General features: G+C 40.3%; 1 protein-coding gene across 4 annotated transcripts; it reads left to right on the forward strand.

Moving 5' to 3' along the window:
- The first annotated feature begins 1,388 nt into the window (after positions 1-1,388).
- On the forward strand, positions 1,389-12,151 carry LOC146561915 (transmembrane protein 150A-like). 4 transcript variants are annotated; one of them, XR_014894582.1, is made up of 9 exons: positions 1,389-1,524; positions 3,141-3,411; positions 3,572-3,619; positions 3,749-3,835; positions 4,623-4,690; positions 6,147-6,274; positions 7,188-7,365; positions 9,449-9,992; positions 10,210-12,151. XR_014894582.1 is itself a non-coding variant. In XM_085293355.1 (8 exons), the coding sequence occupies exons 2-8, from the start codon at positions 3,347-3,349 to the stop codon at positions 9,745-9,747; spliced, it is 873 nt and encodes a 290-aa protein (XP_085149481.1). In that variant the 5' UTR covers positions 1,389-1,524; positions 3,141-3,346; the 3' UTR covers positions 9,748-12,151. The 4 variants fall into 4 exon arrangements, 3 of the variants coding, with proteins under 3 accessions (XP_085149481.1, XP_085149483.1, XP_085149482.1); XM_085293355.1 differs by having other exon boundaries at positions 9,449-12,151; XM_085293357.1 differs by lacking the exon at positions 1,389-1,524 and adding an exon at positions 1,545-1,796 and having other exon boundaries at positions 9,449-12,151.
- The last annotated feature ends 1,330 nt before the right edge of the window (positions 12,152-13,481 follow it).

Consider the following 13,481-nt stretch of genomic DNA (forward strand, 5'->3'; position numbering starts at 1 on the left):
CTTCTCCCGCTTCTGCTGTGCACAGGTTATTTTACCTCTAGTATTCATGAAGTAGCTTTGGAGATATTTCAGATATTTTTATTTTCTGGTTTGAAGCCTTGAAAGAATTATTGCAATGATTCCCAACAATACATCATTTTCAGAGACAATTTAACACATCACAATAGGAAACAGAATAATCAAATTAATGGCGCTTCGACTTTGAGATCTGATTGCTTGTGTGTGACAGAATCAAGTCATCAGTAATGTTATTAGTAACACCACTTTTCTGTGTTCGTCAGTAAAAAATACTGAGTAGATACCGATTAGGAATAGATTAGATTATCAGTGATACTCAAATGCAATCACAGGAAAATAATGGTTAACTTGTGCATTCCTCAGGCATCCTCTCACTCTCCAAGACTGAGGTAAAAAGTCCACTGCCCTCACTCCTGGGCATCTCACTATCTCCACAGATATGTCGTGTGGACCAACTGCTTTGTCTTGACATGTGTGAAACTTCCTGATTCACTCATTTTTCTCCATCTGTCCTCTGATGAATTTTCTTCATTCATCAGCTCCTCAAAATACTACTTCCATCTTCTTGAGACAGCTTGTCAGAGCTAATTCTACTTATTAATTACACGTGTGCTTTCGCTGCTGAGACACACAAGTGAATTACACTGCTCTTATATTGCCAGGGTTGTTGACTGATTATTGGAGGGCTGTCCTGACATGTAGGTTGAACACCATTTATGTGCTTAAGTTTCAGCTTGTTCTGTATCAGGCTGGCAACTCATCATTTATGGTATTCCCTTTTCCCCTATGGCCAAATCCATCACTTGTTAGAGATGAGTTCTTGTGGTAGAAACTTTGAAAAAGAGAAGAAGAAGAAACTACAATGAGTCAATATTATTTTAGAAACAAAGCACACATAAATTTTGATCAGCTTACGTTTCTGAACACATTCAAATCACGTTTGTTACTTAACCACCTCACCAAAAACTACAGCGGGGTCGCACAGTGGGGCCTGACAGCACTGTGAGCTCTGTCAAGTTAGTTACACTAGAATAAAAGATTATATGATTGTAAGAAAATAAAAGTGTTTTATTTCCAATATGCAGACAAAAAAAATGAAGACTGAAGGTCTAATTAATATTTTTATGCAAAATCGGCTTACATGTAAAAAGGTTTCTGTCGGCTGGCCCCAAAGGTGTGACTTCCGGGCTTGATTGGCAAACTGAGGAGATGTGCATTAAACGGAGGTGGTGATTTATATATATATATATTTTTTATTTTCTTAGCGGTGCAGAGCATCTTCTGTATTTTATTACCAATGAAATAGTTATTGTTATAAAGATAAACTAAATTATTTGATAATTTATTTATTCTTAAGGAAACTCTAACAGCAACGGCCACTATATATTATTTTGAAACGCCCAACCGGAACTTATTTAAGCAATTACCTCGTTTGCTAAGAAAACGCTGTTTTTTTAAAGGGAAACCAAGGTTGTTGAGGTCTGTGGTGGGCATAGCAGGTGGAAGGTAGGTGTAAACTAATTTTTGCACTATAGCTGTCCAGTTACCACAGATGTTCTCAGTCTTTAATTTTTTCTTGTTTCGGAGCTTATCGCTGGGGTTAGCGGAAACCGAGATGCGTGCAGGTGTCAAGTCAAACGAACTGGTAAAGTGCGAGCTAACTAGCTAGCTAGGCTGAAGCTAGCGAGGCTAACGGTTGGATTTCCGCGGTTTGCAAAGAAGGCTGCCGTGCTCCGGGATCTTACTGCCTTTGGTTGGCCGGAGTAGACAGTGGAAAAGTTAGTGTTGTTGGCTGTTCGCAAAAAACATACTGTCACGGTTGTATTTTGCCTTTTATAAGTACAGTGGCGAATATTTGCTGTGAGTGGCTGCGGGCGGTAAGGGGGGCATTTCCTTTACATAGACGGTTCTGTTCAGTATGCTAAAGTCCTTCTCCGTAGAGGCGAGGTAAGAATAATAAAAGGCCAGTCATCCTCTTCATTACAGCATATTTTACGATGTTACATTTATAAATGCTAACTTTTAGTAGTTTTTCATAATTAAAATTACTTGTATGAGTAAGTATGTATGTTGTGAAGCCAATTGGTCTCGTCAAACAAACAGGCAAGTTGTGTTTGGCAAATGCTAAAAGATAGGAAACCTAAATGAGTGATTTGGGATTTTTTTTAATTTATTTTTTTAAGTTGTAGAGTTTTGTAATTGCAAATGGTAGGGTGTAGTCACTGTGGGAAGTTTTATTATTATTGTTGTTGTTGTTGTTACATTACATAGTAGAAAAAGAACAATCATTTTAACACTGCTTCATTTGTGGGTTCAACCCTTCTTTGGGTACAAGAGCTTCTACTCCATCTAATGCCACTGTATAGTCCCTCTGAGCTAAGGGCACACTTGTAACTGTACCCTGTGTAAAGTGATACACATCTGTGTTGGGGCATGCTTTCCTCCACCACACAGCTGACCTTGACCAAGTCTACATTCTCAAAAGGGTACACCTTTCCCAGACAGTTTAACAGCTTCATGTTGCTGCTCATTTCTTTTCTAGAGGTGCAGTCAGTTTTTGCGTCATGTGGGGAACAGATGCCGTTACAAATGGACATTGGTAATGGTGACATAGGGCAGTCTTACGGAAGATATTTAGTGAATGCAGTGAGGTTTTATTGCTGAATGTGTGTTTTGTTTACTGTAAATGGAACAGTCTTGCATGTAAACTTTATTTTGCGCTGAGGTTCATCAAGAATCTAAGAGTCCCTAAAAGAGTTTGATAGGCTGGCCATCCTCCATTGTTTTGTTTGTTTTGTTTTGTCTTTTTTTTTTCTTTCTTATCAGCATGCTGGGGACCTTCAAGTTACTATAAGAGTACGCACAGTCACTGCTTATTTTGTCCCTCGTGCCACACAAGCACAGTGTGTATGTGCTTAACAGTTGGCCGCTTGCATTTATGTCTTAAAATGCAACCATTAACAGAGCATGTGAGGGAACTGAGCTTTTTTTTTTTTCTGTGATATGCATGCCAAGGCAAGATTTTTCCAGATGATATAACACTGAAGATGTGTCTGTAAAAAATCTATCTGAATGCTTCATCTGTTTAATAAAATTGTCCTTCTACTCCTCACCTTCTTTAGGGTTGCTGCTGTTTGCAGGAACGTGTGGAGCAGAAGAGCTGTGCCATTCCCCCTTTTGCCCTCTCATGCCCCCCTTTCCCCCGTGTGTCTCCCTGTGTGTTAGTGCCCCCACACCCCACCCACCCCCAACCTGATCCGTTGCTGCTCCAGCCCAAAGTCGCCCTCTCACCCCATGCTTGGGACAAAGGTTGCTCACTGCCAGCCCAATGACTGCCTGGATTGTACTACCTGTCAGCTTGTCTGCCTTCTCCATCACAGGAATATGGATAGTGTGAGTCACAGTGCCTGGGTCTTGTATGCTGTCACATTTAAATGTGTTACATGATGGGTCGATTAATTGAAGGGTTTGTGGGAAAGGACGGAGCAAATGGGCTTTTGTCATTGGGGATTTGTTTCTTTCTTTAAATTATGGTGGGTTTTTTACTCTACAGGTATGCCATGGCTGTGATGAATCACCATGTGTGTCCTGTGGAGAACTGGTATGTGATTTTTCTTCTATGAAGGTGATGAAATGGGCTAAAATATCTAATGGGTTACAAAAATAAACCAGAGCTAACTCCATAGCTATGAGCAGGGAATAAACAGAGCTTTTTGTGTCACTCCTACAGGTCTTACAATGTAACATGCATAGAAGAGCTGCCCCGGCCAGGCTTCCCGAAGTCATGCTGCACCATCCAGGACATCCCCCTCATCAGGTCCCTTTGCTACACTTAATGTCTTTGTTTCAGAGTACAAAAGCTATTTTGTGTTAGCAAAGGCCTCGAAGCATGAATTATCATCTTGTTATGTCATCGTTTTGCATAAATTGCATTTGTTTAATTTGCAAATACGCCACTTACCACAGGCGAGTACAATAGCGCTCTTGTAAAAACTAATCACTCCAAACAAGTTTTTGCAGTCCGTACGTTTAGATGATTTCTCATCTAAGTTTCAGGCCGTGTAAGCCGACATTTGGTGTCATACTTGAATTTATTAGAGAAGCTTCCCTTGGCAGAAGCATACTGTTAAACAGTGTCAGGTAAAATACATGCGTAGTCCTTTTAAAGTAAGTCTCACTATTCAGCAGCCATCTTGTCATCACCTCAGGGAAGTTATTTGGGCATTTATCTTAAAGATCCTATCTAAATGAATGGGGAAGGGGCCATGGCTAGTCTTATAAATAACTGCTTAAGACAGTGTTTCCTCCTTCTCACACCAGATCATTGAACAAATGGATGCAGTTAACAAAAAACAATAAGTACACTTTTCCATGTTTTTAGTATATCGAGTGGTTTGAGAACGGTTTAGTTTTGAATCTCAGTATGTGACACTGCAACAACATGATTAACTCATGTTTTTCAGTTCATTACATTGTTGATTTGCTCTTTAAGGGTAGAGGCAGGACAGCTGCCATCTTTGGCGTTTCAGAAATTAGAATAATTTATGTAATTTTTGTTGTGTGTGTGTGTCTTTGTAAATACTGTCTATATCTTGTCTTCACAGTAAATGTGGCTCCTACCCTCCTGAAAGCTGTCTGTTCAGCCTGATAGGCAATGTTGGAGCCTTCATGGGTAAGCCTAACTAAACGCAGTATGCATGCATATCTTTACAGTGTGAATAGATGTCGATGTAGCTTGCAGTGAGTTGGCTGAGTGTGACATGTAGTCTGTAAACAATGGGGAAAATCTGTTCCTCATTATGTTTTATGTTCTATTGTTATGTTAAGTTTTAGCAACACCCAACGACAGGGTTTTAGTGTTTATGTACTAGTGTTAGCCAATGTATCACCAATTGAAGACACCAGGAAGCGACTGTACCCAAGTTTTACTTCCTGTAAAACTACCAGTTGACATTTTAACACTTCCTTTTTTTGTTGTTGTAATGATTACATAATCATTTTAAGCTACTTTCTGTTTCAAGTCTTAATGTTAAACTGAGATAATCATCTGTAAGAACATCAAACTTATTCGACTAGCAAGAATGATACCCTCTGTAATTGATTACCAAAGTATGACTTGGTGTATTTTTTTTATTTTATTTTTTTAGTCTTTAGTGTCTTAAAACATTTAAGAGCATCTTAAATGACACACAGAAGAAAGGTGTGGGGTCATTTCATAAGGAATAAAAGGTGGACTGGTTAAATTTCTAATCTGTCTTTATATTCATTACCAACACTTGAGTGAAAAGCCTGTTGGCTTCTGTTTGTTAAACAAAATTAGGCAGTAGACACCTTTCATCTCAACACTGTCTCCACAGTCCACTCTGTATATTTTATTAATTCTCCACAGTTTCCCACAGGCACAGACGTTAGCCACAAGAGTTATGCAGGGGCTGGAAATAGCCTGTGCTCTCTAATCAATAATGAATACAGCTTTCCTTCCCCCTCTGTCCCTTCCCCTTCATTCACCTTCTGTGGCTTTCCTCCATTCCTTCTCCTCCCCCTCTCTTGTTTTATCACCACTCACTTCTGTCCCAGTTTTCCCACAGCTGCTTGATTGCTTCTCTCCTGCAGCTCTACTTCATTATTCACGTCACCTTTACTTCTCATATGTCTTTCCTTTATATTCCAGCTGTCATGGTTTTATTTTGTTTCCTTGCATTTTTAGTAAATAATGCATTTCTGCAATTCCTCAGTAGACCAGAAGCCATTTTAGACCCTCCAATTCCTTCCTGTTGGTAGCTTGTGATGTTGGGCTCTGTTTTACTGACTTGCAACCTGGGTTTTTAAGCCTGCTGAGAAAATTGACCCTTATGCAAGCAGAGATGTCAGTATTTGAAAGCCAGCATCCTGTCTAGGGCAGCAGTTACATGAATCACATAGTCTAACCTTTGGAAGAATGCGTGAAGCTACTTCCCAGCTGCCTTTCTCATGATGCAGAACAGCGAGTGTCCAAATCTCAGGCGTTCAAGTTTATTCTAAAAAATTAGGAAAACAAAAGCATACTTTTCATACTAAGACCGCTTCGTTCCAATTTCAAATCAAAAAGATTATAGATTATTAATACTTGTTAAATTTGTTTCCAACAGTTGTGATGGTGTGCTTTTTGCGCTACGCCCAAGTGATCGAACACAGCCACAGATGCTGGGTCAACACCAGCGCTCTGGTGTCTGGCTGCACCAATGCCATTGGTCTTGTCATGGTGGGCAACTTTCAGGTAAGTAAAGAAAGGAATATAATGATTGGCAGATATCATAAACCTGTTTTTATTCACAATAGAAACCCATCTAATGTTTAAAATGAGAAAATGTACCACTTTTAAGAAAAAAACCCCATATTTGCTCATTTGAATGTGGCGCACAAAAGCGCCCTCGTGTTTTTCCACGATAGTCTGTAAATATCTGAGAACCGAGGAGAGCAGCTGCTGAACTTGAACAGCAGTATTCTCTCATTCTTGTCTGAAATAGATTTTTCTTCTGTTTCATGATCCGTCAGATGTTTTTTAGTTGAAGGGTCTGGACTGCAAGCAGGCCAGTTCAGCACCTACATTCTTCTGTTCTCATGTAAAAATGGCTGCAGTCGGTGGTTTAACAGTCTCCGCTCAAATTTGCATGGCCTTCTCTTTTAAAATAAACAAAACAAAAGCCATCGCCTGAATGGGAGGATAAGTTTCTCTAAAACCAGTGTACATATCATTCAGTATTGATGGGATCTTTCTGTTTGTACAAGCTGTTTATTTCACAGGCACTGATGTGCCTCAATACAATCTAGATGCAGACTTTTGAACTGAGTGCTGCTGATAAGCTGGATTGTCGTCAGTTTGTCTGACCACAGAGCATTTTTTGTTACCAGGGTCAATTTTATATCATCTTTAGCCAGAGAAGACGGCTATGTGTTTACTCACATGTTGCTGCCATCAAATTTAAAATGACCTTAATTTCTAAAATGATACATTTTCTCAGTTTAAACATTTGATGTTTCAGTGTTGTGAATAAAATGAGCTTATGAGACTTGCAAATCATTGCATTCTATTTTTATTTTCATTTTATAGTGATGCTGATCACAATAAGTGAAGACCTCGTGGATGTCACAGTTCAAACGGCTCTTCTGACATTGTTTCCATCTGACAGGTTGATCATGCCAAATCTCTTCACTATGTGGGAGCGGGTGTGGCCTTTCCAGCAGGGCTGCTGTTTGTGTGCCTGCAGTGTGTGTTGACCTACCGTCTGGCTGTCACGGCCCTCGACTACTGGATGGCTCATTTCCGAGTGGCTCTGGCACTGGGAGCCATGATCTCCCTCGTCTTCAGTATCCTTTCCTTACTGGAGTGAGATCCTTGTTATTATGCAGATAAACGTATGAATGTGGTTCCAGCTCTTATAAGCTTTTTTTCAGTTCCTTTAAAGCCACACTGATGATTTTGTCATTTAAAGGCATGGTGGCTCTGTGCCTTACAGTAAGACCGTCCTGGGTTCAAACTTAGACGAGGCCTTTGTGTGCTCCATGGATGCTCTTGCTCCAGTTGGACCTCGTGGTGACCTGAGCAGGGTGTAACCTGCTTTTCTCGCCACCTCACCTGGGACAGGAACAATCTATGAACTAAATAAGAAAAATAGCCTTTGATGTCAAACTGCCTACCTGCCTACTCATTGGCTGATTGGCAACAGAAATTAGAACCGTTCAGCTCCGTCCTCATCAATCCTCTAAGCTGCACGTGTGCGCACTGCTGGCACGGTCTCTGCGCACAGAAAAAAAAAATCTAACCTGAATTAAAATTAAAACTATTTTTCTTGTAAAACAACGGGGGGGCCTGGCAAAAAAAAAAAATGGGAACGACTGGATTAGAAGATGCCACCTTATCCCATAGTCCAGCCAATAATGTGATTCACATTCGTATACACGCAGCTAATCAACGTGGCTGACAGGCTATGACAGCGTCCTTATGTGCCGACACCGGTGTTTTAGCTAGCAAAGCGGCGTGGCTGATGTGGAGTGAAGCCACGTTAATGACAACGTGCACAACCATTGGAGCAGGACAGACGGAACAATTGACGGAAAAAGTGTGGACTTTATAACAGTTTTTAACTCTGTGTAAAACCAGAGTTATGATAAAAATATCTGCAATGTTTGTTTTTCTTCCTGAATACTGTCGTTGTTTATATTTACTGTGGGAAGAAACGGTAAAAACTGCGTTTTATAAGGAAAACGCTCAAAAGCCTGTGAGCAAAAACACCAAAAAAACCCCACCCTTTCCTATTGGTGGAAAAATGTACCGTGTCGACCAATCAAAAAACGATATAGCAACATAGCATTTAGTTGTTTAGGAAGGGGGGAAGTTTTAAGAGTGACGGCGTGTTTTGAGATGTGAGAGATTTGCGAAGTTTAGGTGTAGTTAGTGTGTAGTTAGTGTGTAGTTAGTGTGTAGTTAGTGTGTAGTTAGTGTGTAGTTAGTGTGTAGTTAGTGTGAGTGTAGTCATTAGTTTTGTTGTGTGTCAGAACAATGAGGCAACTGCTGAGTGTTACAGGTGTTACAGCAGTGATACATCTCCTGTTGTCAGGCCTGCAGGTATCAGGCTGTTGTTCTCCTTCATCTCATAGTGGACAGAAATTATTTTTTGCAGCGGCACAAATAATTTGTGTGGCATCAAATTTAATGCAGAACAGCTGATTGTTCTGTAAATAGTTTAAAATGTTTATTTAAAAAAAAAACAAAAAAACGCCTTGGCTGCATTTTTAGGTAAACAGCTGCAAAAAACTTTGTTTGCATAACTCAGTTACTTTTTTGAAGAAGTAACTATATAATTAATTGCCCATCATTGGTCTTTATATGCTGTATTTTGCAGACAGAGTTACAGGACTCTCTCCCAGACCACAGACTCATAATACAAGTCAAGAGTTTTATTTAAAAAAAATTTTGTTGTTTTCAAAATTGGAGTTCAAGTTATTTTTACTTCAATAGTGTTAACATCCTACACAGGTCATGAACAAGATTTTTTTTTTTTTTTTTTTTAATTTCATTGTAAGTGGGCTAAAGCAGTTAAATAAAGTTGTCTAACATAAGTGTAAATGCTGTAATTTGATTATTTTAATAAACCATGTAACTTTGATTCGATGCTGGCGTGACCACAGTGCACACGTGTGCTGTTGCTCACAGTGGTCCAAGGGACGCTCAGGGAGTTTGTGTGTTCACTCAGATACATGAAATATTGGAGGGAACATTGGTCATTATAAGTAAGCCTACTGTGGGTGAAGAAAAAATGAAGACACCAATCATTTAATACTTTAAGTCCATCTGTTTGGTAGAGATTTGAATGTTCTGTCTGCTTCAGTGAGGATAAATGCTCTGTTCTCTCTACAAGAGCCGTTTGTCATCCTTAACTTGTCCTCCAAGGCGGCATCTTCTTCATTCACGAGAGCTTTACCCTGCAGCACGCCGCAGCCATCTGCGAGTGGGTCTTCACGGTGGACATCCTGGTTTTCTACGGGACCTTCACCTATGAGTTTGGCACAGTCACCAGTGAGACCATGATGGCAGGCTTGCAGCAGAGCCACCACGGCTCAGGGGTGATCATGGGTTCCAGGGGCCAGGGCTCAACATTAGGAGGGGCAACCAAAGGCCTCAAGTCCCCTGGGGGAAGCAGCACATCGACACATCTCAACTGTACCCCAGAGAGCACAGCCATGTTGTAGCTGTGCAGCCCAGCCGAAAGGTCTGAAACATCACCGCAGAGGTGCTTCACGGGCTCCCACAGGAAGCCAAGCTGACAGAGGCAGCACGTGGAGGAAGAGGAGGCGTTTGGATATCCTCAACCTGTTTTTGTTTTTAAATCTCCACTGTTGGCGTGACCTGCTGCAGTTGTTTCCTGTAGTGTTGTTGAAAGTTTGGAGCCATGAATGTTCCTCGGAGGCTGTTGATCTGGGCACTTCTGCATTAGGTAGGGTGTTGCCTGACTGGGAGAGAAGTTTTTATTTTTTATTTTACTTTCTCCAAAAGTTGATTCTGTTCATCTGGCCGTAGCAAAGTCCAGATGAACAGAATCAACTTTTGGAGATTTACTTTCCTGGATGATTGAGGATGCATCAAGACGTTTATTTTATTTTATTTTTTACTCTGCATAGCTGATCTCTTGTTGGTTTTCTCCTTCTCCCCAGACTCCTACACAAAACCTTGCGTGGCCGACCTGCTTCGGCCTTTTGCTTCTCTGCATGGCACGCTTTTCTTTCTTTCTGTCTTTTTCTTTTAACAGAAGAGCATTTCATGTTTGATTTCTGAGTTTGTGTAGTAGGTAGGAACCACTGAATGTCTGAGAAATGAATAGTTATGTTTTACAGTTTGAGAGCGCACAAGCTTTTTTTAATCAATCAGGCATAAATTAATTATCGCACCTGCCTTTGGTTTGGTTGCACAGATAATTTGAATGCAGATGGTGAAGGTAGTTTTTAAATAATTAAAAAAAAAAAAAACGTGTAAATGTGTATGTTGGGCCTGCGTCCCTCGTGTGACAGCAGCATGGAAATGAATCAATCACCCTTAGCTGATAATCGTCATCTCCTGTATGTCGTTCCATAAATGTGTTGACAGTTTCTTTGAAATGCTAACATTTCATGTCACCCTTTATTTCACCGATGTCCACGCAATAACTGCCATCAGTCATGTGATAATGAGTTTAACGCAAACCCTCTCTTTGCTTCTGACAGATATTTAAAGCCCATTTTATGATAAAACAAGAATCGACTTTGGCGTTTGAGGGTTCTTGTTTGCACATTGATTCCAAGCTGGACCCTTGGAAGCCTTATTTGAGTTCATAGACCAGCGTTTTGTTTCAGTAAGAAGTGATGTGAAGCCCGAGGTAGTGTGATTTATTCACAGGAGAGGTACATATGATACAGGCTGTAGACTGGTGTCAAAGTGCTTTATGTGATGCGTTTTTGTTTTAAATTGTGTTGCCAATTTCTCTTAAGTTATCTTTGTAGTAGCTCAACACCAGACTGCCACACATCACCACTGGTCAAACTGCAGCTGGCTAATGCCGCCTGTTTAGGTTACATTTCTTTATGTTGGAGTGAGTGAGGTGTGTTTCACAGATGCACAGTATTCTGCCCTCTGCATAGTGTTGAGTCATTTTAAACTGTCTGAAACACTGGATGCCAGCAATATATTTTATTTTTATTTTTTATTTTTTTAAAAGGTCACCTACCTCTCTTATTTTTTATTTTATTTTTTATTTTTTGTCAGTTGGATGTTACTAGAAGGTGAAAGCTTCTGGTACAGAATACAGTTGTGAAACATTTTCCATCTGGCAGCGTTTGAGGTATTTAATGTGATGGCGAGTGGGCAGTGTGCGACTCTGTCTGCAAGTGTCTGTCCTAAAAAGTGTCAGCATCCTGTGTAACGGCACAGTGGATGCAGTTACACAGGATGCACAATCATGTGTCTGTTTTGTCAATCCTGTTTGTCCTGCAAAACTTGCCAAAAAGACTAAAATCTACTCCAGGTTGAGTTAATTTTTTTGTGTCTTTTCCGTTTTAGCATTACATCTTGTACTTTTTTTTTTTTTTTTTCTTTCTTCTCATGTGTTCACCTGTAACCTGTTTCGCCATACTGTTACTGAGTCATGCAGTTTGACTCCCAATGGCAGCTTCTTTGAGTCCTCACATTGGGGTTGGGATTATTCTGTTACAGCATCTATACCATAATGCCATCTTCCACAGGCCAAATATTAAATTAGTGGATTTCATTAGTTTGTTTTTTGTTTTGTTTTTTTCTTTCTATCCAAATGTGCACTTCAATAAGCAGTCAGATCATTGGGTTGTTTGTGTAGGAACACTGTATTACAAAAAGCTGCCTGAACTGTACGTCTTGAACTTTAGCAACACAGAAAAACTTTACTGGTCCTGTTTTCCTTTTGAATTTGAAGAGTATGTAAATGAATGGTAATCACGGAGTCTGACAAATCCCTGAAATCAAGTCAACACAAATTGTTTGTTTTTTTTTATAAATTCTGTAAATATGTATGATTTTTGTCTATCATTTAGGTATTTTCATTTGACAGAGATTTATATTCAAATATGAAATAAAAATGATAAATTATTAGCACGTGGCTTTCATGGACTATTTTAAACGCACAGATTTCCCTTTGTTTCCTCAACGTTACTTTCAGCTGCTGTGTCTTTGATTTAGAAGATTATATTTCTTCTGTGTGGGATGGCCTTCCTGACACAACCCCGAAGGAATTCAGATCTCCTCCTCGGATCAGACCGGGGCTCTTGTTGGGTGAATGTGTAAACTACAACATTATATAAATATAAATGAGGAGGAAGCATAGTCCTAAACAGAAGCCCCAGGTACACCACCAACCCGTTCATGTGTCTAACCGTTTTTCCCCACTCGGCGACACACCCGCCGGGGGTCAAACTCTGGTAATTGGCGATTCTGTTCTCAGACATGTGAAGCTAGAGACACCGGCAACCATAGTCAATTGTCTTCCAGGGGCCAGAGCAGGCGACATTGAAGGAAATTTAAAACTGCTGGCTAAGGGTAAACGTAAATTCAGTAAAATCATAATTCACGTCGGCAGTAATGACACCCGGTTACGCCAATCGGAGGTCACTAAAATCAATATTGAATCGGTGTGCAACTTTGCCAAAACAATGTCGGACTCTGTAGTTTTCTCTGGTCCCCTCCCCAATCAGACCAGGAGTGACATGTTTAGCCGCATGTTCTCCTTAAATTGCTGGCTGTCTGAGTGGTGTCCCAGAAACGATGTGGGCTTCATAGATAATTGGCAAACCTTCTGGAGGAAACCTGGTCTTGTTAGGAGAGACGGCATCCATCCCACTTTGGATGGAGCAGCTCTCATTTCTAGAAATATGGACAAATTTATTAAACCCCCCAAAATATGACTATCCAGAGTTGGGACCAGGAAGCAGAGTTGCAGTCTTACACGCTTCTCTGCAGCTTCTCTCCTCCTGCTACCCCCCCAAAAACCCATCTCCATAGAGACTGTGTCAGCTTCCAAAAAGACAAAAAACAAACTAAAAACCAGCAACAAACAACTTAAACATAAACAATCACAAAGAAAGAACAATACAGTATCCACATCTGAACCAAAGAGTAAAACAGTGAAATGTGGATTATTAAATATTAGGTCTCTCTCCTCCAAGTCTCTGTTAGTACATGACTTAATAATTGATCAACAAATTGATTTACTCTGCCTTACAGAAACCTGGTTGCAGCAGGATGATTATGTTAGTTTAAATGAATCAACACCCCCGAGTCATTCTAACTACCAGAAATCTCGAAGCACAGGCCGAGGGGGCGGTGTGGCAGCAATTTTTCACACCAGCCTATTAATTAATGAAAGACCAAGACAGACTTTTAATTCATTTGAAAGCCTGATGCTTAACATTGTCCACCCCAGCTG

The sequence above is a fragment of the Mchenga conophoros genome, linkage group LG12, assembly GCF_057382185.1.
Source record: "Mchenga conophoros isolate Kocher_MC1m ecotype Shallow Benthic linkage group LG12, M_conophoros_male_GT1.1, whole genome shotgun sequence".
NCBI lineage: Eukaryota > Metazoa > Chordata > Actinopteri > Cichliformes > Cichlidae > Mchenga > Mchenga conophoros.